This window comes from Lepidochelys kempii, chromosome 5, assembly GCF_965140285.1.
Source record: "Lepidochelys kempii isolate rLepKem1 chromosome 5, rLepKem1.hap1, whole genome shotgun sequence".
Classification (NCBI taxonomy): Eukaryota; Metazoa; Chordata; order Testudines; family Cheloniidae; genus Lepidochelys; species Lepidochelys kempii.
In genome coordinates, this window is record NC_136384.1 from 14,873,529 (window position 1) to 14,896,657 (window position 23,129).

Genomic DNA, 23,129 nt, shown 5'->3' on the forward strand with positions numbered 1-23,129 from the left:
TGAAGGTGGAAGGCAATTTGGCTGAAAGTGATCATGAAATGATAGATTTCATGATTCTAAGGAAAGGAAGGCGTGAGAACAGAAGAATAAGGACAATGGACTTCAAAAAAGCAGACTTCTACAAACTCAGAGAACTGGTCGGTAAGGTCATGTGGGAAGAAAATCTAAGGGTTAAAAGTAGCTCAGGAGAGCTGGCAGTTTCTGAAAGAGACAATATTAAAGGCACAGCTGCAAGGGAAGGATAGGAAGAATAGTAAGAGGCTAATATGGCTCCATCAGGAGCTCTTTAATGACCTTGAAAGTAAATTTTAAAAACCTACAAAAAGTGGAAAAATGGCCAAATTGCTAGGGAGGAGTACAAAAGAATGGCACAAACATGAAGGGACAAAATCAGAAAGGCTGAGTCGCAAAATGAGTTACATCTATCAAGGGCCATAAAAGGCAATAAGAAGAGGTTCTTTAAATACATTAAGAGCAGGAGAAAGATGGAGAAAAGTGTAGGTCCTCTACTTAACAGAGAAGGAGAGCTAATAACCGATGACATCAAGAAGGCTGAGGTGTTTCATATCTATTTTGCTTTACACTTTGCTAGAAAGGTTAACGGTGTCCAGATACTCAACACAATTAATATTAATAACAAGGGGGAAGGAACACAACCTAAAATAGGGAAAAACCAGGTTAAACAATATTTAGGTAAGTTTGATGTATTCAAGTCAGGAGGGCCTGATGGAATTCATCCTCAGGTTTGTATTGAAATCGCTGAAGGAATCTTGGCACCTTTAGCAATTATCTTTGAGAACTCATGGAGGATGGGTAAAGGTCCAGAAGATTGGAGATGGGCAAACATAATACCTCTCTTTATACAGGGGAATGAAGAGGACCCGGGGAATAATAGACTAGTCAGTCTAACTTCCATACCTGGAAAGATACTGGAATAAATTATTGAATAATCAGTTTGTGAGCACCTGGAGGATAAGAGTTATAAGGAATAGCCAGCATGGATTTGTCAAAAACAAATTTTGCCAAACTAACTCAATTTCTTTTGTTGACAGGGTTACCAGTCTAGTGAATAGGATGAAACAGTAGATGTGATATATCTTGATTTGTAGTAAGGCTTTTGACACAGTTTCACATGACATTCTCATAAGCAAACTAGGGAAATAGGATCTAGATAAATTCATTATAAAGTTGGTGCACAACTGCTTGAAAGACCATTCTCAGAGCATAGTTATCAATGGTTTGCTAACAAAGTGGGAGGACATATCTAGTGAGGTTCTGCAGGGGTCTTTCCTGAGTCTGGCACTATTCAATATTTAAATTAATGATTTGGATGATGGAGTAGAGAGTATGCTTATAACATTTGCATATGACACCAAACTATGAAATGCTACAAGCACTTTGGAGGACAGGATTAGAATTCAAAATGATCTTCATAAATTGAAAAATTTGTCTGAAATAAGATGAAATTCAATACAGACATGCAAAGTACTACACTTAGGGAAAAAAATCAAAAGCACAATTACAAAATGAGGAATGACTAGCTAGATGATAGTACTGCTGAAAAGGATCTCAGGGTTACAGTGAACCACAAATTGCGTATGAGTGATATAACAATGTGATGCAGTTGTGAAAAAAGCTAATCTACTTCTGGGCGTGTAGTAACAGAAGAGTCGCATGTAAGACATGGAAGGTAATTGGCCTGCTCTATTTGGCACTGGTGAGGCCTCTGCTGGAGTACTGGAAAACTGTTTTGGATACCACACTTTAAAAAGGACGTGGACAAGTTGAAAAGAGTCTAGAGGAGAGCAACAAAAATTATAAAAAGTTTAGAAAGCCTGACCTCTAAGGAAAGATTGAAAGAATTTCGCATGTTTAATCTAGAGAAATGACAGCTGAGGGGGGGACATGATAGTATTCAAATATGTAAAAGGTTGCCAAAAAGAGGTTGGTGATCAACTGTTCTCCATGTCCACTGAGGATAGAACAAGAAGTAATTGGCTTAGTTTGCAGCGTGGGAGATTTAGGTTATATATTAGGTTATATAAACTTTCTAATTATAAGAGTAATTAAACACTGGAACATATTACTTAGGGAGGTTGTGAAATCCCCATCACTGGATGATTTTAAGAACAGTTTAGACAAATGCTTGTCAGGGATGGTCTAGTCTGCCTCAGCATGGGGGGAGGGGAAGACTAAAGGACCTCTTGAGGTCCCTTCCGGCCCTGCATTTCTATGATTCTATCCTATATGGCAAATCTTGTTTCTATCACAAAGATGGACTTAAAGGCAAGGATGCAGGGCATTTCTCTGTGTGGAAATGAGAGGCTGTGAAATCAACAACTCCTTCAGAGCAGATTTATCTGCTGTCTAGAAATCAGCAAACTCAGGAATGATTTTATGAATAAGTAGCACCAACCTCAAATTAAATCCACAGTTTCCTCATGGGACCTTCAAGTCAGGCTGCGACTGGAGGTGCACTGTACAATGGGATAAATATATGGTATGCCCCATCGTGTATAACATGAAGGCTTGATTTGTGAGCAGAGCTAAGTGTCCTGAACTTCCATTAACTTCACCATTCAGTGCCATTCCAGCACAGGCTAGGAACAAAACTATCACCACCAATGAACAAGGTTTTATGTGTAAAGGGGATTGTGTGTTCTTTCTCTGGAGACAGCAATAAATTGCTTACCTCCTAGTGCAGCTCTGGTGTGTAAGTTCAGACTGAGACTAATGAGATCCAAACCACCCACTGCTTTCCCCTGTGGTTTCCAGCAAATGGGCTCATGAAGAAATTGGGTTTTTTTTCCCCTCTAATAATTAAATTTTTAGCTACCAACAACATGCAAAATAGAACCCATGTTGACCTTTCTGTTCCGTTGCACTCACCACATCTTTGACCATCTCCTGGCTGTTCCACTTGCCGTCACAGATGCTGAGGTAGCATTTTGTTTTCTACCACTATACTATAGATTCCTTTAATTATGTGTGCTCCCCCGGGACTCCTCACATTCCTGTGTGTCATTCCCAGCTGTGACCTGGTGCCATGTTGTCCATTTGTCAGCAGTACAACTAGAATAGTAATGAATGTGCTCTTCATCACTTCAGCTGTACTGTACATAGACCCTTATAGGAGAAGGTGCTGTAATGACAAGTTTGAACTTAAACCTTTGTCAGCATTTCTTTCTTTGGATCTGGGTAATACATTATTGACTAGATTGTGCCAGACAGGCACAGAGGGGTGACTATGTTTTCAGCTTTCCAGTAGGGAAGAAAAAAAAAAGCATTTCTAGCCTTTTTCCTTCACTTTCTTTGTTCTGTATTGAAATTTATAATTGTCACTGCTTCGCCTTTCTAGCAGTCCTTGTTTGGTACTGGTTCAGTGCTGCAAAGAGCAGTTTCAGGCCAGTGTATCTTTCACTGCTAGGTTATGGAGAATAGCATTCTGGATCTTCTGCTTTAGAACATGTGTGTCTGCCACTCGAGTTTTTGTGAAGGAAAGATTTGAGTAGCATTAAGGCTTACGTTCTCTTTTAGCCCTGCTGTTGGAAGTTCGTGTAACTGTAAACACAGGAGCATTCAACAGAAGGCACTGTACTCACTAACCAGTATATTGGGGCTTTGGTACATTGCTTCTGTAACTGGACTTCTTTTTGTACTTAATAGGTGTTCTGAAATATGAAGGCGCATGCTTGTGACTGTCACCTAAGGGAGAATGCAGTGTGTGTGTGTGTTACATGTGTTTGTGAGTGTGTATGTAAAGTATTTTGCTTGTCAGACTTGTGGCTTTATGCAGCAGACAAGGAATTAATTTGTATTTTCTCTCTTTTCCCAGGCCCCCTCCATTCTCAGTTCCTTCCCTGGAGTGATGGAAAGCTCCTCTGTGGCCTCTGCCTCCTCTGAGGCAGGGAGTAGCCGATCTCAGGAAATCGAAGAGCTGGAGAGGTTCATTGACAGCTACGTCCTTGAGTACCAAGTCCAAGGTCTGCTGACCGACAAAACGGAAGGGGACGGGGAGAGTGAGAAAACGCAGTCCAACATCTCGCAGGTTAGTGCAGCTGAACATGAGGAGTTAAACCAAGATGCGGGGTCACCATGAAATGGTGTCCTGCTCTCTAAGAGATGGGCTGTTGGGTTGGATACATATTATGTGCATTTAGCTAAGTGGGCATCTACAGATCTTGGCAGTGAAGGGTGTGGGGGATAGTGCACTGGCAGATTCTTGCTCCTTGAGATGGCTAGTAAAGATCTTTTGTCAATTACATTCTTCAGCAGAGGTTCCCAAAATAGCCCTAATGTTTTAGCTTCTGTAGAAACACCTCTGAGTTTCAATTTGAAGAGAAATTCTGTCTTCTCATAAATATCAGCTCTCAGGGCACAAAGGGCTGGAGTTTCTGCTCTGATGAACTGGGGCTGGGAATTGCTGCTCCTACTGGTGGGAGGAAGAAGAAAATCTGTGCGCATGGAAGATAGAGTGGAGAGCTGGCTTCTGTGGCTCAGATCAGCAATCTGCTGCTCTGATGGAGTTGTTAGGAAGGAGTGACTGCTCTGTACTGCAAGTGGGTGCTTTGTTAGATTACAGAGGGGGCCAAGAGAGTGATACTTTTGCAAGGAACTATGCAATTCCCTTCCCGCCCCTACTCATTGCACCACCAGCAAAAACACAGCGACCCACGCCCCGTATGGACTGTTTTGTCTTGACCTGTCTGAATGGGATGTGTTGCAGTAACACTGGCTGAGGGATATTAAGCTTGGCAGAGGTGCTGACTTTCTATTGTGCCGGGGGGTGCTCGGCCCCTGCTCCGCCCCAGATCCTGTCCCCGCTTCACCCCTTCCCCCAAAGCCCAACCCTTCCTCTTCCTGCCGCCGCTCCACCCCCGCCCCACCTCTTTCTTTCCCATCCTGTTCTGCCCCCTCCCCGGAGCGTGCCCCGCCTTTGCTCCTCCCCTTTCCCCCTCCCAGTGCCTCCTGCACACCGCTGAACAGCTGATCACAGCAGGTGGGGAGAGCTGGGGGGAGGGGGCGGAGCTGATTGGGGGGCTGCTGGTGGTTGCTCAGCTCCCACCTTTCTTTTTCCCCGTGGGCGCTCCAGCCCGGGAGCACCCCCGGAGTCAGCACCCCTGAAGTGTGGTGATGTGTTGAGCAATTGAAAAGTGCTTGTTAGAACCTAAAGACCTGTGCTGCATTGATTCTAAGGGTAGCTCCCACTGATATTTGGAGCACACTGATTCATGATCAAATGCAGCACATGGCCCAGAAACCTCCATAAATGGATGCGTATGGCTGCTGCTCATTCATTGACCTGCGGGCTTATTGCAAAATTGCCATTTTTTGCTAAAAGACACCTGATATATTTCTGGTTTGGAAGGGTGCAAAGGCCCAGGAGAGAGGGATTGTCTAAGGGAGGAATGGTTTGGGGTTGTCAGTGGAAGGGGTACAACTAGAAATAAAACTAGAAAGTTACATACTAGGGATGTAATTTTTAAAATGGACAATTTGGGCTGAACGTCATAAAAAACGAGAGCTGTCTCCTGAGCGAAATTGTTGGTTTGTGCTACCTTGGGCTAGGCGCATTCCGAACATGTAAAATGGTAGAGATACGTTTGAGAGGAAGGATGGTCCAGTGGTTAGGGCGCTAGACTAGACCTGGGTTCAAGTCCTTGCTGTGTCACAGGCTACCTGTATAGCCTTGGGCAAATCACTCTGTGTCTCAGTTCCCAATCTGTACAATGGGAACAGTAGCACTTCACTGCCTCACAGGGATGCTGTGTGAATAAATGCATGAGAGATTGTGAGGCGCTCAGATGCTCTAGAGAGAGGGCCTATGTAAGTACTTAAGACAGTACACAGATGCAGTCCCTGCCCCTAAGGCCATATCTTTAACTATTGGTACTGCCCTCAATTTAATTTAAAACTGAAAATGGATTTAAGCATCCAGTTTCATACCTAGGTTTGGAGCTGGATATTGAATACACCAAGGTCAAGGTGTGTTTGAGTCCCTTTCTTTGTTACAGTCATCATTTTTGTATTGCAGTAGCTCCTAGGAGCCCCTGTCATGGACCGGGACCCCATTGTGCTAGGCGCTGTACAAACAGAACAAAAAGACAGTCTGTGTGCCAAACATGATTTATTTAAAAATAATCCTTTTGGATGCATGGGAGAGTGTACTGTCAGGAGAAATCCCACCCTGGCAGAGGGATGGAATAGAAGACACATTCCAATCTTTAACTGCTCTGATTTCTGTGAGCCTTCCAGTCATCATAGAAAGACTTGGTCTTGTTGTTCCACTCTGTGCATTTGTTTGCTTCCATGATTGACTTTTCTTTCTGTAGCTTGTATTTAGCTTTTCTGCTGTGCCTGAGGCCATGGTGGCTACTCACATCGAAACCCAAAGTGCAGCAGGAGTCAGGGTGGAAGGGTTTTGTTTTGGTTGTGTGTCCATGCCTCTCACAGTGAGGTCACTAGAAGTCCTGAATCACCAGGGGACCAGTCTTATTTAATATTTTCATTCATGATCTTGGCATGAAAAGTGGGAGTGTGCTAATAAAATTTGCAGATGATGCAGAGTTGGAAAGTATTGCCAATATGGAGAAGGACTGGAATATCCTACAAGAAGATCTGGAGGACCTTGAAAACTGGAATAATAGAAATGGGATGAAATGTAATAGTGCAAGGTTATGCATTTAGGGACTAATAACCAGAATTTTTGCTATAAACTGGGAGCATATCAATTGGAAGAGACAGAGGAGGAGAAAGACCTGGGTGTATTGGTCGATCACAGGATGTCTCTGAGCTGCCAATATGATGCAGCCCTGAAAAAGACTAATCCACTCCTGGGATGCATCAGGCGAGGTATTTCCAGTAGAGAGAGGGATGTGTTATTACCATTATATAAGGCATCATCTGGAATACTGTGTGCAGTTTTGGTCTCCCATGTTTAAGAAAGATGAATTCAAATTGGAACAGGTGCAGAGAAGGGCTACTAGGATGATCAGAGGAATGGAAAAGCTACCTTATGAGAGGAGACTAAAGGACCTTGGCATGTTTAGCCTAACCAAACAAAGGCTGAGTGGAGGTATGATTGCTCTGTATAAACACATCAGGATAAATACCAGGGAGGGAGTGGAGTTATTTAAGTTAAGTTCCAATGTTGACATGAGAACAAATGGATATAAACTGGCCATCAACAAGTTTAGGCTTGAAATTAGATGTAGGTTTCTAACCACTGGAGGAGTAAGGTTCTGGAACAGCCTTCCAAGGAGAGCAGTGGGGGCAAAAAACCTAACTGGCTTCAAGACTGAGCTTGATAAGTTTATGGAGGGGATGGTATGATGAAACTGCCTACAATGGCATGTGGCCCATCTGCAACTGCTAGTAGTGAATATCTCCATGGCCAGAGATGGGCACTAGATGGGGAAGGCTCTGAGTTACTACAGAGAATTCTTTCTCAGGTGTCTGGCTGGTGGGTCTTGCCAACATGCCCATGATCTAACTCAGAGGTGGGCACACTATGGCCCGCGGGCCACATCCAGCCCGCAGGGCCCCTGAGCTCCTGGCTGGGGAGGCTAGCCACCGGCCCCTCCCCTGCTGTTCCCCACCCCGCAGCCTCAGCTCACTGCGCTGCCAGCGCTCTGGCTTGCCACTCCTGCTGGGCAGCGCGGCGGTGTGGCTGGGTCCGGCACGGTAAGGGGACAGGGAGCAGTGGGGGTTGGATGGTTTGGTGGGGGGGAGCAGTCAGGGGACAAGGAGCAGGGAGTGGTTGGATAGGCGTGGGAGTCCCGTGGGCCTGTCAGGGGGTGGGGGTATGGATACGGGTCGGGGCAGTCAGGGGAACAAGGAGCAGGGTGGATTGGATAGGGCAAGGGGTTCCAGAGGGGGCAGTTAGGAGCAGGGGGTCCCGGGAGGGGGTGGTCAGCGGACAAGGAGCAAGGGAAGTTGGATGGGTCGGGGATTCTGAGGGGGGCAGTCAAGGGGCGGGAAGTGGGAGGGGGCAGATAGGGGGCAGTGGCCCGGCTGTTTGGGGAGGCACAGCCTTTTCTACCTGGCCCTCCATATAGTTTTGCAACCCCGATGTGGCCCTCGGGCCAAAAAGTTTGCCCATCCCTGATCTAACTGCTCACCATATTTGGGATTAGGAAGGAATTTTCCCTCAGGTCAGGTTGGCAGAGACCCGGGTGGGTTTTCACCTATGGGCGCAGGTCACTTGCGATTGAAACTAATGTAAATGTTGGATTCTCTGTAACGTGAAGACATATAATCATGATTTGAGGACGTCAGTAACTCAGCCAGATGTTTTGGGTCTATTACAGGAGTGGGTGGGTGAGGTTCTGTAGCCTGTGATATGCAGGAGATCAGACTACTTGATCACAAATGGCCCTTTCTGGCCTTAAAGTCTGGGTCTTTTTCCAGTTTTCCACGTCTTCAAAGGATGTGCAGGCTTCCCATCCTGGTGGAGGTTCAGGAAGCGATTTAGTAACGTATTGGGCGTTTGTAGTTCGGTTTGCCAGCTTGTCTCACAGAATAGTCTGTGTCGGTAGTGAACCGACAGTGAAAGCAATGTTTGTGCTGCTGCATTTTATAGGAGGGGCTGCTTTTGCAGAGATGTGATCTTGGAAGTCAAATGGCTTTCAAACACCAATAAAAAGACAGCTCTCTCTCTCCGCGTGGAAGTGCCTTTTAAAGAGCCCTGCTGTGGTGACAGCCCAGAGAGACTTGTTTCCTTTGTGACTGATGTTGGATCATGAGTGAATAACAGCAAGGGACCATGCACTGGGAGGTGCATTGGCATTTTCCTGCTCAGAATGCAATGCAGGGAGCAGGGATGGCAGAGCTGCTCTAGAGACTTCCTTACACCCCTAATCTGTCCCATCGAGTTGAGCTGGGTTGGGTTGGGCTGGGAGTTGGTCACTTTTAACTATAGTTTCAAAGAGGAACATAGGGTTGGTTAGATTCTGCATCTTGTTCTGCTTTTACATGGTGCCTATCACGTTATATCCTGGGGGAAGATATGTGCAGAAACCAAGCCAGTGACAATTGTAGGCCCAGTGGCTCAGAAGGAAGCAGCTGTTCTGTCAACAGGAAAAATCGGGAGAATGAGGGTTGACATACCAAAATAACTCAAAGTGAACTGACCTGATGAGAAAGGCCTTGATGACTGTTATAGAGGGACTTGGGCAAATGTGCCCAGGGAGACAGTTCCATAGAGAGGAGGTGGTCTGTGAACTGAGAAGGCCCCACCTTGAGCCAGATGTGCTCAAGGACCATTATGAAGGATATGATTGTGAAATGATTCTGTGTTGTAGCCAGCAGTGAAAGGAGGTCGGGGAGAATAGGAGCTTGAATTCCCTCCCTGTGTCCTGTCGCTGTTTCACTTATGAAACAATATCCAATAAGCACCAGCCGTGGCTCTGAATGAGGACTGGAGTTTTTAATAATGGACAGTATAAGAGCTCAGATCTCCACAGGTTTCAATGTAAAGGAGGCATTTGTCCATAGCACCTCTTATTCACAAAACTATTCATGGCTCCTTAGACCACCCAAGCAATAGGCTCCACTATGTTATATGGGCAGCATCTGTAGACGGGGAAGGAGAGAAGCAGAATGGGGCTGTGGTGCAGCTTCACGAGAATGACTGAGCGTGCTTGGGAGCCCAAGGAGGAGGATTCGTCTATTGACTTAGCTACTGCCTCTCAAGGGGTTGAATTTACTGTAGTGATGGAAAAAACCCTTCCATCACTGTAGCAAGCATCTACACTACTGCGGCATACGTGCAGCACAACCATGGTAGCACTTGTAGTGTAGACATAGCCTTAGACTATATTTTTGGGCAAGTCACTTGTACTCTCTGTGCCTCAATTCTCAATGAGTTTAATAATGTTTTCCTTCCCAACAGAGGTATTGTGAGGGTAAATTCATTCACTGACATGTCTGAAGTGCTCAGATAGTACAGTGATGGAGGATATTTACTATAAGTCCCTAGAAAGGGGAGGAAGTGTTAAATGCTACTGTGTATCATGAATTGGCTCTAGTCTCCATTTCCTTACCCTAGCCCTTGAAGTCCTACAGCAGTGGCATTTCTGCCAGTGGGGCACTTGGGATGCTGCTCCGGTCAGAAGAAAACAAGAGAGAATAAAGTGAGAGTAAAATAAATGTAACTTCTGCTTAATTTGTGCCAGGACTTGGCAGTTCATAGCCCCGGCACCTCTCGGCTTGGCAGTTCATAGCCCCGGTAACTCTGGGCTTGCTGCATCAGTTATGAATGTAAAAAAATTGCTTGAGCCCCAGCACCTAATTGCTTGAGCCCCAGCAGTATGCCGCTTGCAGCTGTTAATATAACAGAATAGCTGTCCCATAAGACAGGTTTCAGAGTAGCAGCCGTGTTAGTCTGTATCCGCAAAAAGAAAAGGCATCTGATGAAGTGAGCTGTAGCTCACGAAAGCTTATGCTCAAATAAATTGGTTAGTCTCTAAGGTGCCACAAGTCCTCCTTTTCTTTGTCCCATAAAGGTATTCATTCCAGGGCTGCTGTTTCTGTGCCTCAGATTGCTAAGGGGATACATGCATAATTCCAGCAGAAGGTTTTCCAGTAAATCAGTAACAAGACTTCACTGAAATGTTGAACAGCCACAGCAGTGCCCTTAATAAATAAGCACAGGCACAGTTAAGGTCAATTATAATAACCTACCTAAAATGTTGACCAGGTGTTGCCACTGCCAGGAGGGTGAGATCTTATATACAGGTCACTTTTGAAGTGGCTGTTTCTAATATTGGCCCTTCATGTTTTGTGGCCTTGTCCTCATCAATCCTTAAATGGTCAGATTAATTCCTGTTTCTACTTGTGTGGAATTCACTTACTCCTTGCTTTGTGCATCAGCCTCTGTGATGTCATCAGCAGAGTAAATAGCTCTAGAATAACATTTACCTCAAGTTGGAGCAGCAGAGAGAGCTCAGTAATGGGGCGGGGTAACAATTTTCCATCCCAACTGTTCTTTGACAGAAAATTGGGTTTTTCATGAAACGTGTCTAGTTTCAGCAGAAAACGCCAGGTTTTCTTTGAAAAAACAAATGCTCCAAAACTTAAGTACTTCAGTTTGGATATCATGCTCTGGTGCCTCATGAGAAGTCATAGTTCAGTTTTCTCATGTTCACGTTATCTGCTATGGGTTGGTCTTCCCACCTGGGCTACATCTCTTATGATGCACTACTGCAAGATACTCGCTGGGGCCAATCATCTCTCACCATGAGGGGAGACCACTGTTCATCATGGCAGATGTAGTCCAGTCAAGTAACTTGGCCTGTAGAGAAGAATGGGAGCACGAGGCACCACGGCAGCATTTTTGGATCAAAATATCTCAATTTTCAGCTGAAATATTCTGTTTTTTTATTTTTTGCTGAAAAGTCAACTTTTTTATGGAAAATTTCCTTTTTTTTTTCTTTTTTCATTTTTGGCAAAAGATTTTTCATGAAAAAAGTGCATTTTCTGATCAGCAGTGTCTTTTGTGAACAGTCCCTCTTGCCAAACATGAACACGTCAGTACCGTAGAGTTTCCTTGGGTTCCAAGAACATAGAATATCAGAGTTAGAAGGGACCTCAGGAGGTCATCTAGTCTAACCCTCTGCTCAAAGCAGGACCAATCCTCAATTTTTGCCCCAGATCCCTATATGGCCCCCTCAAGGATTGAACTCACAATCCTGGGTTTAGCAGGCCAATGCTCAAACCACTGAGCTATCCCTCCCCCCAGTCTGATGGTGTTTTGCTAGACGCAGGGGTTTGATTTGACAGTTTTCCCAACTTAGCTATTATTTTACACAATGCCTTTCTATCCTTTTTGCAGTGGACAGCGGATTGTAGTGAGCAGCTGGATGACAGCTGTTCCTCATCGAGAGGAAAGGGCTTACCGTCTCACGAACACAATCAGGTAGGGAACGTGCTTAGCTCTTCCTGTCAAAGCTCTTGCTCTTTTAACTCAGGGTCACTGAGCCTTGGTGTTGTCAGCATTCACTTTCCTAGAGGTAAGAGATGATTCCTGGAGTCTGCGGTGACTCCTCAGTTAAGGAGGAGGAATAGCAGTGGAAGCAGATAGTGAGAATTGAATATGGAGGTTCCCAGATCCTTGGAAGAAGAGTTTTTGGGCTATAATGACTTAGATAGGCCAGGACACTAGCTCCTTTGAGCATTGTACCTCCCTTAGCACTCATACAGGAGCTGTACTGTACCACTTGGTCATTGTTGATTGGTGTATTATCAGGCTTGAAATGAAGCTTTAGACTTTGCGTTCTGAATCCTGGAAACTAGACATGGGAAAGACCTATTGAATCATCTAGTCCATCCAGTAGCAAGGGAAGATTATGTGTTTGGTGTGTAGGTGTGGGTGGAGTAGGAGGCATGGATTTCATTTCTTATCACTATCCAGTCTGAAATTCTGTTTCATCCCTCTTCTCCACCTAAGGCAGCTGAGACCTTATCTTTTCACCCGCCCTGAAATAAATAGTCGATCAGGAAAAGCCAACCTTTCCTCTCCTAGCAAAAACCACTGTCAACGGAAAAGCTCCCCACTTGAAGACAGACCATTTTAAACAGAAATATATTTCTGTCCAGCAAAGGGCAGAGAGGGCTTGGAGGGTGCTGTTGATTCATGGAGAGCTTTTTAAGAAAAGCCCCGTGAGATAGCAACTCACAGTGTCAAAGTCAGATTGAATATGTGAACTAAAATTCAGGTATGGGAGTCTTGTGTACAGCATGTTTCAGAGTAAGAGCCGTGTTAGTCTGTATTCGCAAAAAGAAAAGGAGTACTTGTGGCACCTTAGAGACTAACCAATTTATTGCATGCTTTGTGTGTATAAAAAGATCTTCTACACTTTCCACAGTATGCATCCGATGAAGTGAGCTGTAGCTCACGAAAGCTTATGCTCAAATAAATTGGTTAGTCTCTAAGGTGCCACAAGTCCTCCTTTTCTTTTTGTGTACAGCATGTGAAAGTATGTGCCAGCTGATATGTTTACTGCAATGTAAGGATCGTGTTCTAGGAAGAAAGAAGAGACTGAGTTAAATATCCATGTGGGCGAAGTCTGTGGAGGTTAGATCACAAACCCATCATAGCCATGTGTTGTAAAGTAGATGCACTAGTGAAAGCAGAGTACAAGGTGGGGGGAGGGATAGCTCAGTGGTTTGAGCATTGGCCTGTTAAACCTAGGGTTGAGAGTTCAATCCTTGAAGGGGCCATTTAGGAATCTGGGGTAAAAATTGGGGATTGGTCCTGCTTTGAGCAGGGGGTTGGACTAGATGACCTCCTGAGGTCCCTTCCAACCCTGATATTCTATGATCTGTGTATACAGTGAACAGGAGGGTAAAGTTCCGTACTGGCACACACATGGTTTCCTGCCTATTACTTTCCTTCCTCACTTATGTGAGAGGGCCCAAGACTGAGGCAGCAGAAGAGTTTAATAAGTAGCTCCAGAGAGAGCATGTCCCACTAGTCAGGGCTTCTGAAGCAAAATGTTGCAGTGCTGGAAGTAGCAGCATTCTTTCTATTTTGGCATATGGATAAATCAGCACTCCCATCTCCTGCTGGCAGTTCCCCCTGGGCATCACTCATCACCAGCCAAAACAGGAAAGCAGGTCGTCTCGGAACCGTGGCAGCTGTTGTGGGACTGGAGCATTTTACAGTGGTACGGTGTAAAATGAGCTCGGTACGTGAATTGCAAGAGCACTATGAACAAAGCATCTGGAAAATAAGAGCTGAGGTTGAATTCATAATTTAAAAAAAAAAAAGAATTCTCCAGCGTCAGCCAATTCTGTCTTAGCCACTAGTTACCAAACTGTGCTCAACAGGGCGCTGGGGGGTGATTCTCTGGTTACTGTCTGGTGATGTGGTGGTGGCTCTTTTCAGCTCTTTCTACAGGTATTCGAGCTGTGAACGAGGAGCTAACCGAGCTTTATCCATTAGGGGCTGGAAGGATTGGGAACAGAGCCACTCTGTGCTGCTATTTAGACAGAAAGATCTGAGGCAGCTGGGAAACCTATTCAGGGGAAGGGCACGAGAAGCACATGCATAGGATGACAGCAGACCACGTGTCAGCAAACCTGTTCAGGAAGAAGAGTTGGTAGAGGGAGAGGAAATGAGCAAAGTAAAACCTTTTTCAGTCAAGACTTTTTACTGAATTCAGGACAGTTAAAGGGATGTTTTCATGTGGACACTTTCATGTCCCTTTGACTGTCATGTGCAGAGGTTTGTAATAATCACCATTTGGAGCTTGCACAGTTGCCAGTGTAGGGGTAGGTGCTGGGGGCCTGTATGAATGGGAGGTGCCCGCAAGACACATCTCAGTAACAAGCCATGGTCCATGCTATCAGAAAGCTTGAGACACCCTGCTCTAACAGCAACCTGCACATGAAATTGTGTGTTGAGCACTGCATTGAGATGCAGAGCTATTTCTATTCTGTGTCCCTGTCTTGTCGCTGCTTCTTCCCAAACAGATCTGTATGATCTGGCCTTCTCACTCTCCACAGTGCTATAATTGTCTCCAACAGCCCACATCGTCACCTGTCCTCAGGATGGAAATTCCCATTTACATTCAGTTCTGGTGCTTGGATAGTCTCGATGATGGATGTTCTAGAAAAGCCTAAGAAAAATAGATACGCAAACCTACGTAAGAAAGGAAGATAAAACCCTGTCCCAAAGAGCTTTGTGATGCATAGCTCCACACCAGTCAGGAAGGAGTTAAAGAGTGGGCCACCAAAAGGGAGGATCCCTGCTTAGTGCAGGGTAGCACTCTGAAGGAGCAGGACTGCAGCTCAGAGCTCACTGACCCCCAGAAGAAGGGGTTGGTGACTGGAGAAACAGCTAGAGAGCTTGGCTGGATAGGACCACTCACCATTGAAAAGGGCTGGTACTTTTTTCTTTTGTTTGCTTTGGCTTCCTGATGGCCTAGGGCTCTCTTTTTTGTGGGCTGTAGGAGTAAGTGTCTTTTTGTTTGTATTACTTTAACTGTCCCATGCAGGGGCTCAGAGACCTCGAGCAGCACAGCTAGAGGGTTGTGCCCTGGACTCCAAGACAGAAGCAGTGTCCACCCCGTCCCCAGGGGAGTGCTAGAGTATTATAGTCTACTACAAGCTTACAGTGTGAAAGGAGACACTGTTCAGAGACTCAGCTACAGACACTTATTAAATCGAACTTATTAAACTGAAGGTGGTAAACATAACTATAGATTCAATATATGGTAGCTTTGATCTCTTTCCTTCTGGACTCTGTGAAATATTCAACAGTGATTCCTTGGTGAGATTTCCCTCCCCCCCACCTTTGAATCTGCTCTGAATGCTAACTCAGCCAGCTGCTTGAAATTCTGATTCAGGTCTTGCTGATTTCATTAAGCCTACTTGGATTGCTCAGAATATTAACAGGTTACTATTTTCTTATTCAAGAGTGTCTCAGGTTGGTTTCCCAAGCAGACTAATAGCAACCCGCTTGTCTGGTTCAGCTGATGGGCTGACATGAAGGGCTGCAGGTAGAGTGGAGGTCAGTATAAGGAATGCATTTCTTTTTCAAATTGGTCATCACAAACAGCGTTCATCTGACTTGTGTTTGGCATTTTTCGGGGAAGCGGTAAAGCTTTTTGATCTCGTCCAACAACGATCTTGTTTTGTATAAACGAATAACGTTCACATATGTCCAAGTTGTCCTTTTTGATCTGCTTCTCACTATTTTGGGTTCTCTCCCAGCCTGCATCAGAGCTAATAATTATCCCGCTCCCCATTCAGTTTGCTTTAAATATCAGTGACAAATTTTTCCTGGCACTGAAAAGGATCTGCCCGCTATTGTTCTTCCTTCCCTGTCAACAATCATCTCTTTATTACTGAGTTATCCTTAGAAAACTCTTGGTGAGGGTTGTGCTCCACTTACAGATGTTGGTTGTTGATTTTTACATGTAACTTTCAACATTTTAAACAGATTCATTCTTAAAATGTTGGTTTTAAATGTGAAATACAAATCACTATTAAAGCTGGCCATTAAATGTTTATTTCCCACAAAAAATGTTGATATTAACATTGAAATTTCTCTGAAACTTTTGGAGGGGTTTGTTGAAATACTGAAAAAAATCCGTTTTCTTCCAAGTTTTTTTCATTTTCAAAAAACCTTGTTGAAAATGGGCTCTCTTACTGCAAATTCCATTTTGATAGAAATGCCTTATTTTGGTTGAAAAAGCCCATTTTGAGCTAAGTATTTAGACGAGCTTTAGTCTCTATGCAAATGTGTGTTTGTAAACTGTTTTATCCTGTGTGCTGGGATCTTGTTAGACCTCAGGAGCAAGAAGGGTCTGACCTGGTAGGAAACCCTGAAGAAAAACCGAGGGTAGTGTAAGGTGTGTTTATGCAATAGGTGGCTCTCTTCCCTCTGAGTCAGTAGCAATTCAGAGCCAGATTTTCAAAGTTTTTTTGGTGCCTAAAGATGCAGGGGCCTAGAGGAGTTTTCAAAAGTGCCAAAAGCGGGTTAGGCACCTGAGTCCCTGAAAATTCTAATAGACATTTAACAACATCTTTAGGTACCTAAATATCTTTTGAAAATCTGACCCCCCCGGTGCTTCCAGGGGGGCAGTATACTTCTGGCAGTGCTTTTAAGAGGCCTGATTCTCCATTGCTGTGCGTCTTGTGTAATCTCTGTGCAAAATGATTGTAAAACAGTCGTGTGTGTGTGTGGAGAGTTCTAAGTTGGTATCATCTTGCACCCAGCTTGCATGCCTTCTGCACAGATGTAAGTGACAACTCAGGGTGTAAGGCAGTGGCAAATCTGGCCTAAGGTTCTTCCCGCTTATGATCATTAAAGAGCTTAGTAACATTTTCAAGTTAACTCCTGGTGTGCTCAATCAGATAATTGCATTCTGCTTATCTAAAATTCTCCCTGCAGTTTCAGTTGAATACAGCATTTGCTTCCTGACCTAGTTTGCTGCATGTTTCTGTGCCCTGCTAAACAGTATTTGAGTGGTGATCTCCTTATAGAGTCTGTATAGCACTTTGTGAGCCTCTGGGGTGAAAACCACTATATCACTGTATGTAAAATATCATCTTTGTGACACATTTCCAATGTAAATGAGGAAAGATTAGATAATTGAATAATTTTAATCTTTTTCAGTTGGAAAAAAAATGTAAAGAAAAGGCCTGCTGGGAAAATTATATAAAACACTTTATTTGTATTCCCCTGGTGAGGACTGTTGCAAATAGGAATCTCTTTGATGTATTTTTGAGAGGAATTCATTAAGTAGAAAGGCTTCTGAAAATGTATGTATTTTAAAAAAGTCCAGCAGAGATGTTCACACATGAAAGGACTGGTAACTGTGTGTGAAATGGGTCTTGTATGAGGGTTTGTTGGTATACATTTAGGATTGCCTCTTTCCTCCAGGTGGGGTAGAGACTTCTGCCACCTGTTGCATCTGTCATAAAGCTTAGACTGTCAGCTTTTGAAGGAGGGACTGACTTGATTTTGTAGCCTGTAGCACAAAGGGGACTTGATCCATGGTTGTGGACCCTACTTGCTATTGTAATTGAAATAGAAAATACTATTTTTTTCATGAGTGGTGTAACAATGAGTTGGTATCCTGAAAAGACTGACAAGACCCTCCTCTCCTCCTCCTGCTCAGTCTTGCCTTCTTGTTGTGGTTGGTGAGAGAGAGTTAGTAAGAGCAGACCTTTTCCTCGTATAACTTTCCAGTTACAGAAAATTCACATATTCACATAATGCTTCAGAATTCATACGTTGTAGATAGATTTCCAAACAATCACGCTTAAATGAGGGGGTGTGGGGTTTTTTGGAGTAGGTAACCATTTCTGTTCAGATTTATCTGCTCTATGAAAAAGGGCCTTAGTAATAGAATCACGGATAGCAGAACGGGAAAAGGCCTGTCATATGCTGAGCAGTCCATTCTGGTACTGTAGAACTGTTCCTTACTCTATACTTTTTTGTGCTGTTGTTTGTAAAGTGACAATGAAAAGAGATGACACTGGACAGTTTTCTTTGGCAATCGCAATTTGATCAAATGGCTGTAAGATTGTTATTTGAGTGGTCAGTGCTGGGTCACTACCTTGGGTGAAATGTACTGAAGCCTGTTTTAGATTATAAAGGTAAGGGGAGCAATAAGCATGGGAGGGGCCAAGACTATGAAAAGGGTTAGGAGAATTCGATTTATTCTTAAGCATTTTTATTGATTTAAATATCTACGGTTGTGGGAAATTTATGGGGGGGAGCAGACAATTGGGGAGCCAGGCAATAGTTTTTTAATGACACTAGACGTTGAGATTCAAAGATCTAAAGCTTTGTTTCCGTTACATCGCATGTCCAAATATACAAAGTAAATATCCTTAAATCAAACTCTAGTGCTCAAGCAGCATTTCTCTTACTTTAAACTAGAGTAAATTTCAGTTATTGTTGAGGGAAACACTTTTTCATCAATATGTGGATGTACCATGAAACTGACGTTTACAGACATTTACTGCTAAAAATCTAATCCTTCCAAACCTAAATACGAGTTATAATCCTAGCTCTGCCACTGACTCACTATGTGGGGCCATGGGCAAAAGTCTCTCAGCCTCTCTGAGCCTTACTTTCCTTGTCTGTAAAATGGACTGTGTAACAAAGTGGGAATTTTTGTAATATTTTTAAAGACTCCGGTATGTGCCTCAGTTTCCCCTGTACGTTGCATGGCTACCCTGTGCGAGGAGGAAGAAATTAAGCTTGCTGTCAGGGCAGACTAAAAGATATAAGTGTGTGTCACCCCCTTGTATGGATGGGATGAAAAGTCGTTAAGCAACTGGTTGAAACTGACTCAGATCAACAAGGGGGCCAGAGAAACAGTTCAAGCTCCAAGGACTAATGGAATTCTTTGCCTCTCAGCAGGGAAGCTGAGCAAAGAGCCTAGCTTGACAACAGAAGTCTGAGGGCTTGTCTACACTGGCAACGTTAAAGGAGGAGGCTCCGCTTGCTGCTCTCGCCTACAGGCATCACCCCTGCAACTCCCATTGGCTGCGGGTCCCAGCCAATGGGAATGTGGAGCCAGTGCTCGGGGCGGGGGCAGCATGCGGAGTCCCATGACCCCCCCCCTCTTAGGAGCTGGACCTGCGGGCCGCGTCTGGGATGCAGAGTGGTGCCATGACTTTTAACAGGTGTTCTGGTCAAAAACCGGACATCTGGCAACTCTAAGCCCTGTAGTGCGAGCCCAAATCAGTTAGCCTGGGGTGGGGTCTTTATTTTCAGTGTAGACATATCCTATCACTTTAAGGAGAATTTGCTACTCAGTGTAGGCCACTAAGGGCTCTCGGACTGTGCTTACCAGTCATGCATTTCTCATTGCACCGCTAAGTTAGCCATATGCACACTTTTACCATCAGGCAAAGAGGAAGCCTGTAGAAGATCCTGGGATGTCCTTATGTTGCATGCACATCTGGCAAATTCTTTTTTATTCTTTTTTAACGTGGAGTTTTAAAATCTGCATTAGAGCAGCAGAAAGAATCCTCTCTTGAGGAAGGAAGGTGAAGAGGATTAATTAGTTCATGTTGTAAAGTGCTCTGAGGATGAAAATTGATGTGTAAGTGCAATGGATTGTTTATTAAAATGGAAATATTAAACTTGCCAGCTAGTTTTCAGCGGACTGGCATTGGCAGTGTGGTACTGTGATTAGGGCCCTGTTAGGGGATTCCTGAGACCCAGGTTCTAGTCCTGCTTCTGCCACTGACTTATTGGGGGGCCCTGAGCTCCCCAGCTCTGTGCCTTAGTTCATCTATCCTTAAAATGGTGGCAGTGATATCCTTTGTAAAGCACTCTGGGATCTACTGATAGAAAGCACCATAAAAGACTGAACTGTTGTTATTGTTATTACTGTAACAAATAAAAGGCCACACTTAATACTTCTTGCAAGCATGGTGACCATCAAAGAAATAGCAACCATAGGGAAACTTTTGCAGTGCTGTCTGGGTGCGAGGTGGGGCTTGGTGACTTTCTAAAAGTGCAGATGGGCTTCTGAGTTTCAAGCCGATAATGTTGCTGTTAAGTTCTATTAGCTAGCTGCCCTTTTAGAGTGTGTTTATGCCCACAGGCCTGGCTATTTCTGTGGGGCTTGCAAGGCTTATTAGACTGGGGATTTGCAAGGCTATTTTGCAGGTCAGGATTCCTGCCTAGACGGAGTGCCACTACACCTCCACTGTCCCTTGCGGGTGTTGTGCCTCATCTCTCACAATGTGTTCCCAGCCTGAGGAGTATAGGTTTGCAAGGTTTAGAGAGGCAGCTGCCGTAGAGAGGTGGGGAGAGTGGGGGCTTTCAGGTGCAGTTCTTTTTGTATATGGGGAAGGCTGGGAAGCTGGGAGAAGGTTTAATTTCCTTTGGGGCAAGACAGCAAGGGATCACACAGGGAAGGGGGGATGGATTTAGATGTCACCCGGGATCAGTTTGGTGTTGTGAGACAGGGAGAAGGAGCAGAGAACTCTTGCCACAGTGACATGTTCCGGGGCTAGTGGCAGTCATGGCAGAGCCTTCCTGCAGTCAGGAGATTAATGCATATTGTTAAATTAATTTCCTCATAACAAAAACCCTGTATGTGGAACTTTGTCTGTAGTTCTGCTGCTTTCTTGGGAGTGTGAGCAGCCTTGTAGCTCTGCATTAAGAAAATGACTACAATGAAATCTCGTGGTTCAGGGCTTCAGCTGCTGGCCTGCAGGAGTTTTTTACCCCACATACATCATTTGGTTCTTTCTTTCTTTCTTTCTTTCTTTCTTTCTTTCTTTCTTTCTTTCTTTCTTTCTTTCTTTCTTTCTTTCTTTCTTTCTTTCTTTCTTTCTTTCTTTCTTTCTTTCTTTCTTTCTTTCTTTCTTTCTTTCTTTCTTTCTTTCTTTCTTTCTTTCTTTCTTTCTTTCTTTCTTTCTTTCTTTCTTTCTTTCTTTCTTTCTTTCTTTCTGTGAAGCATCAGGGATTGGCCACAGCTGGAGATGGGACCCCGGCTGCTGTGGACCAGTGCTCTGAGGTGGTACAAAGAATCCTCTGTCTCAGTGTGCCTTGCCCACATGCTCAGGGTCACAGTGATCGTTGATTTGGGGTTGGGAAGGAATTATCTCTCTGGTCAGATTGACAGGGATCTGGTGTTTTTTCTTCTTGGGGGGGCAGGGGAGGATGTGACTTCCCCTGCAGCCTGGGATGTGGACTGCTTGCTGGGATCATCTGGGCATCTCTCAGTTAATCAGTTCTCAGCCAGTGCAGGGGCTTTGGGCACTGCTGGCACCTCGTTCTCTCTTGATCTCTGCCTGTGGCTCACAGCGTTTAATTTCCTGAGGGCTAAAATGCTTTGGCCTAAATCTTGGGGCTCAACATAGGGGTATTTGGGTGGAATTGCGGCCTTGTGAGGTACAGACAGTCAGACTAGATATAATGGTCCCTTTTGGCCTTAAGCTCTATGAAACTTGCAGTGAAGTCTGCTTTATCTGATCACTGCTGGACACTTTTTTATTTTGAGGGTCCAATTAGGGTGCTTTTTTTGAGTAACTTTATTTGTGTATTCTTTCAGCGTTCACACGTTCTTGCTGCCAGAATCATTCATGGGGTTTTGTGATGACACAGCTTGTCCTTTAACCCCCAAGTAGAAAATAAATTGAAGATAGCTCTTATCCTTACATATTACATGTGAAGTGGGTTTATTTTAAAAAATTTACAGCCACTGGATGACCCGGAGTACTTACAGTGGGGTAACGGAGCCTTTCACGTCTGACAATTTGAATCCGATACAGGTAAATAGAGGCTGAAAGGTGTTACCTTCCCATATCTATTCAGTGGACTGGCTGGGATTCTGATCTTACTAATACTGGTGTAATCCCACAGTAACTCAATGGGAATAAAACTGCAGACACTGTCCTTACTACATCTCTGGGGGTGAGATCTCTGTTACCCATGGTAGTGTGCTAATGAATTTGAGCATGGGTGCTTTGAGCCAGCCAGGCTACCCAGGAGGCTTTGTCTTTTCTTTAATCACCTGCATGACTTATCGCCAGTTTTCTAGTGACTAACTTTTTATAAGTTGTGGACCAATTTTTTTTAATGAAAATATCAAAAGAGAGGGTGAAAAATACAAAATATGAAGGCCTACAACAGAGATAAGATTTATGGGATATGAGTCACAGTTAGTATACAAGGTTTCAGAGTAGCAGCCGTCTTAGTCTGTATTCTCAAAAAGAAAAGGAGTACTTGTGGCACCTTAGAGACTAACAAATTTATTTGAGCTTAAGCTTTCATCCGATGAAGTGAGCTGTAGCTCACGAAAGCTTATGCTCAAATAAATTTGGTAGTCTCTAAGGTGCCACAAGTACTCCTTTTCTAGTTAGTATACAAATTGATTTAGTAAAAGTTAAAGCAATTATTTTTATTTATTATTGTTATTTATTTATTATTTGTCATATTAGTTCATTGCATTTGGCCCATATTTCCTCCCATAATTCAGAAGTTAATTTAATATAGGCAATAAGTCTCTCCATTTCTCTTAATTCTTTTATTTTGGTCAATCACATTTCTGTAGCTGGTATTTATTTAAGTAGCCATAGGCTTCAGTTTGGCAAACTACATGGATATATGCCTAACTTTAGGCATTGACATCAGTGGGACTACTCATGTGCGTAAACTTAGTCACTTGCAGAAATACCTTGTTTAATTGGGTGCAGTCACAAAAACTCAATCTGGACATTTTCCTAACAACATAGTGATAGATACTTGGGGGATACCAAATAAATAATAATATAATTTAATAATAGTTTCTCTTCATGGCATTCCCTCCAGCACTTCGGTGTACATTTGTGTTTTATTTTTTGTTTTGTAAAACTGGTGTTCAAAAACTGGTGCTTTATTAGAACATCAGCAGCTCTTTAAAAGTGAAAATTGAGTTAAGCACAGCTTTATATGCTGAATATCTCCACTACCATGCTGTTGGGGGGGTATATGGCGCAGAAAGCATAGTTCTTTTTCTTGTCTGTGAAATCCTGCATGTACTTCCTGGTTTGCAGAAGTTATCCCAGAATGTGACCACATAAACATCAGTAGGATTGCCATTTGTGCAGTGCATGGTTTTTAAAGACTTCTAAAGCCCGTGCTAATGGAATGTAGGATTTCCTCT

General features: G+C 43.9%; 1 protein-coding gene across 7 annotated transcripts in view; it reads left to right on the top strand.

Moving 5' to 3' along the window:
* CTIF (cap binding complex dependent translation initiation factor) overlaps positions 1-23,129 on the top strand; it is a 347,978-nt gene that overhangs the window by 81,045 nt on the left and 243,804 nt on the right. For 5 of the 7 annotated variants that reach the window (XM_073343500.2, XM_073343502.2, XM_073343501.2 and 2 more), the window contains exons 2-3: positions 3,836-4,048; positions 11,834-11,917. In XM_073343500.2, the coding sequence (XP_073199601.1) occupies positions 3,869-4,048; positions 11,834-11,917 (264 nt within the window). In that variant the 5' untranslated portion in view covers positions 3,836-3,868. The remainder of the gene's footprint in view (positions 1-3,835; positions 4,049-11,833; positions 11,918-23,129) is intronic. The other 2 variants (XM_073343503.2, XM_073343506.2) reach the window with 1 other exon arrangement.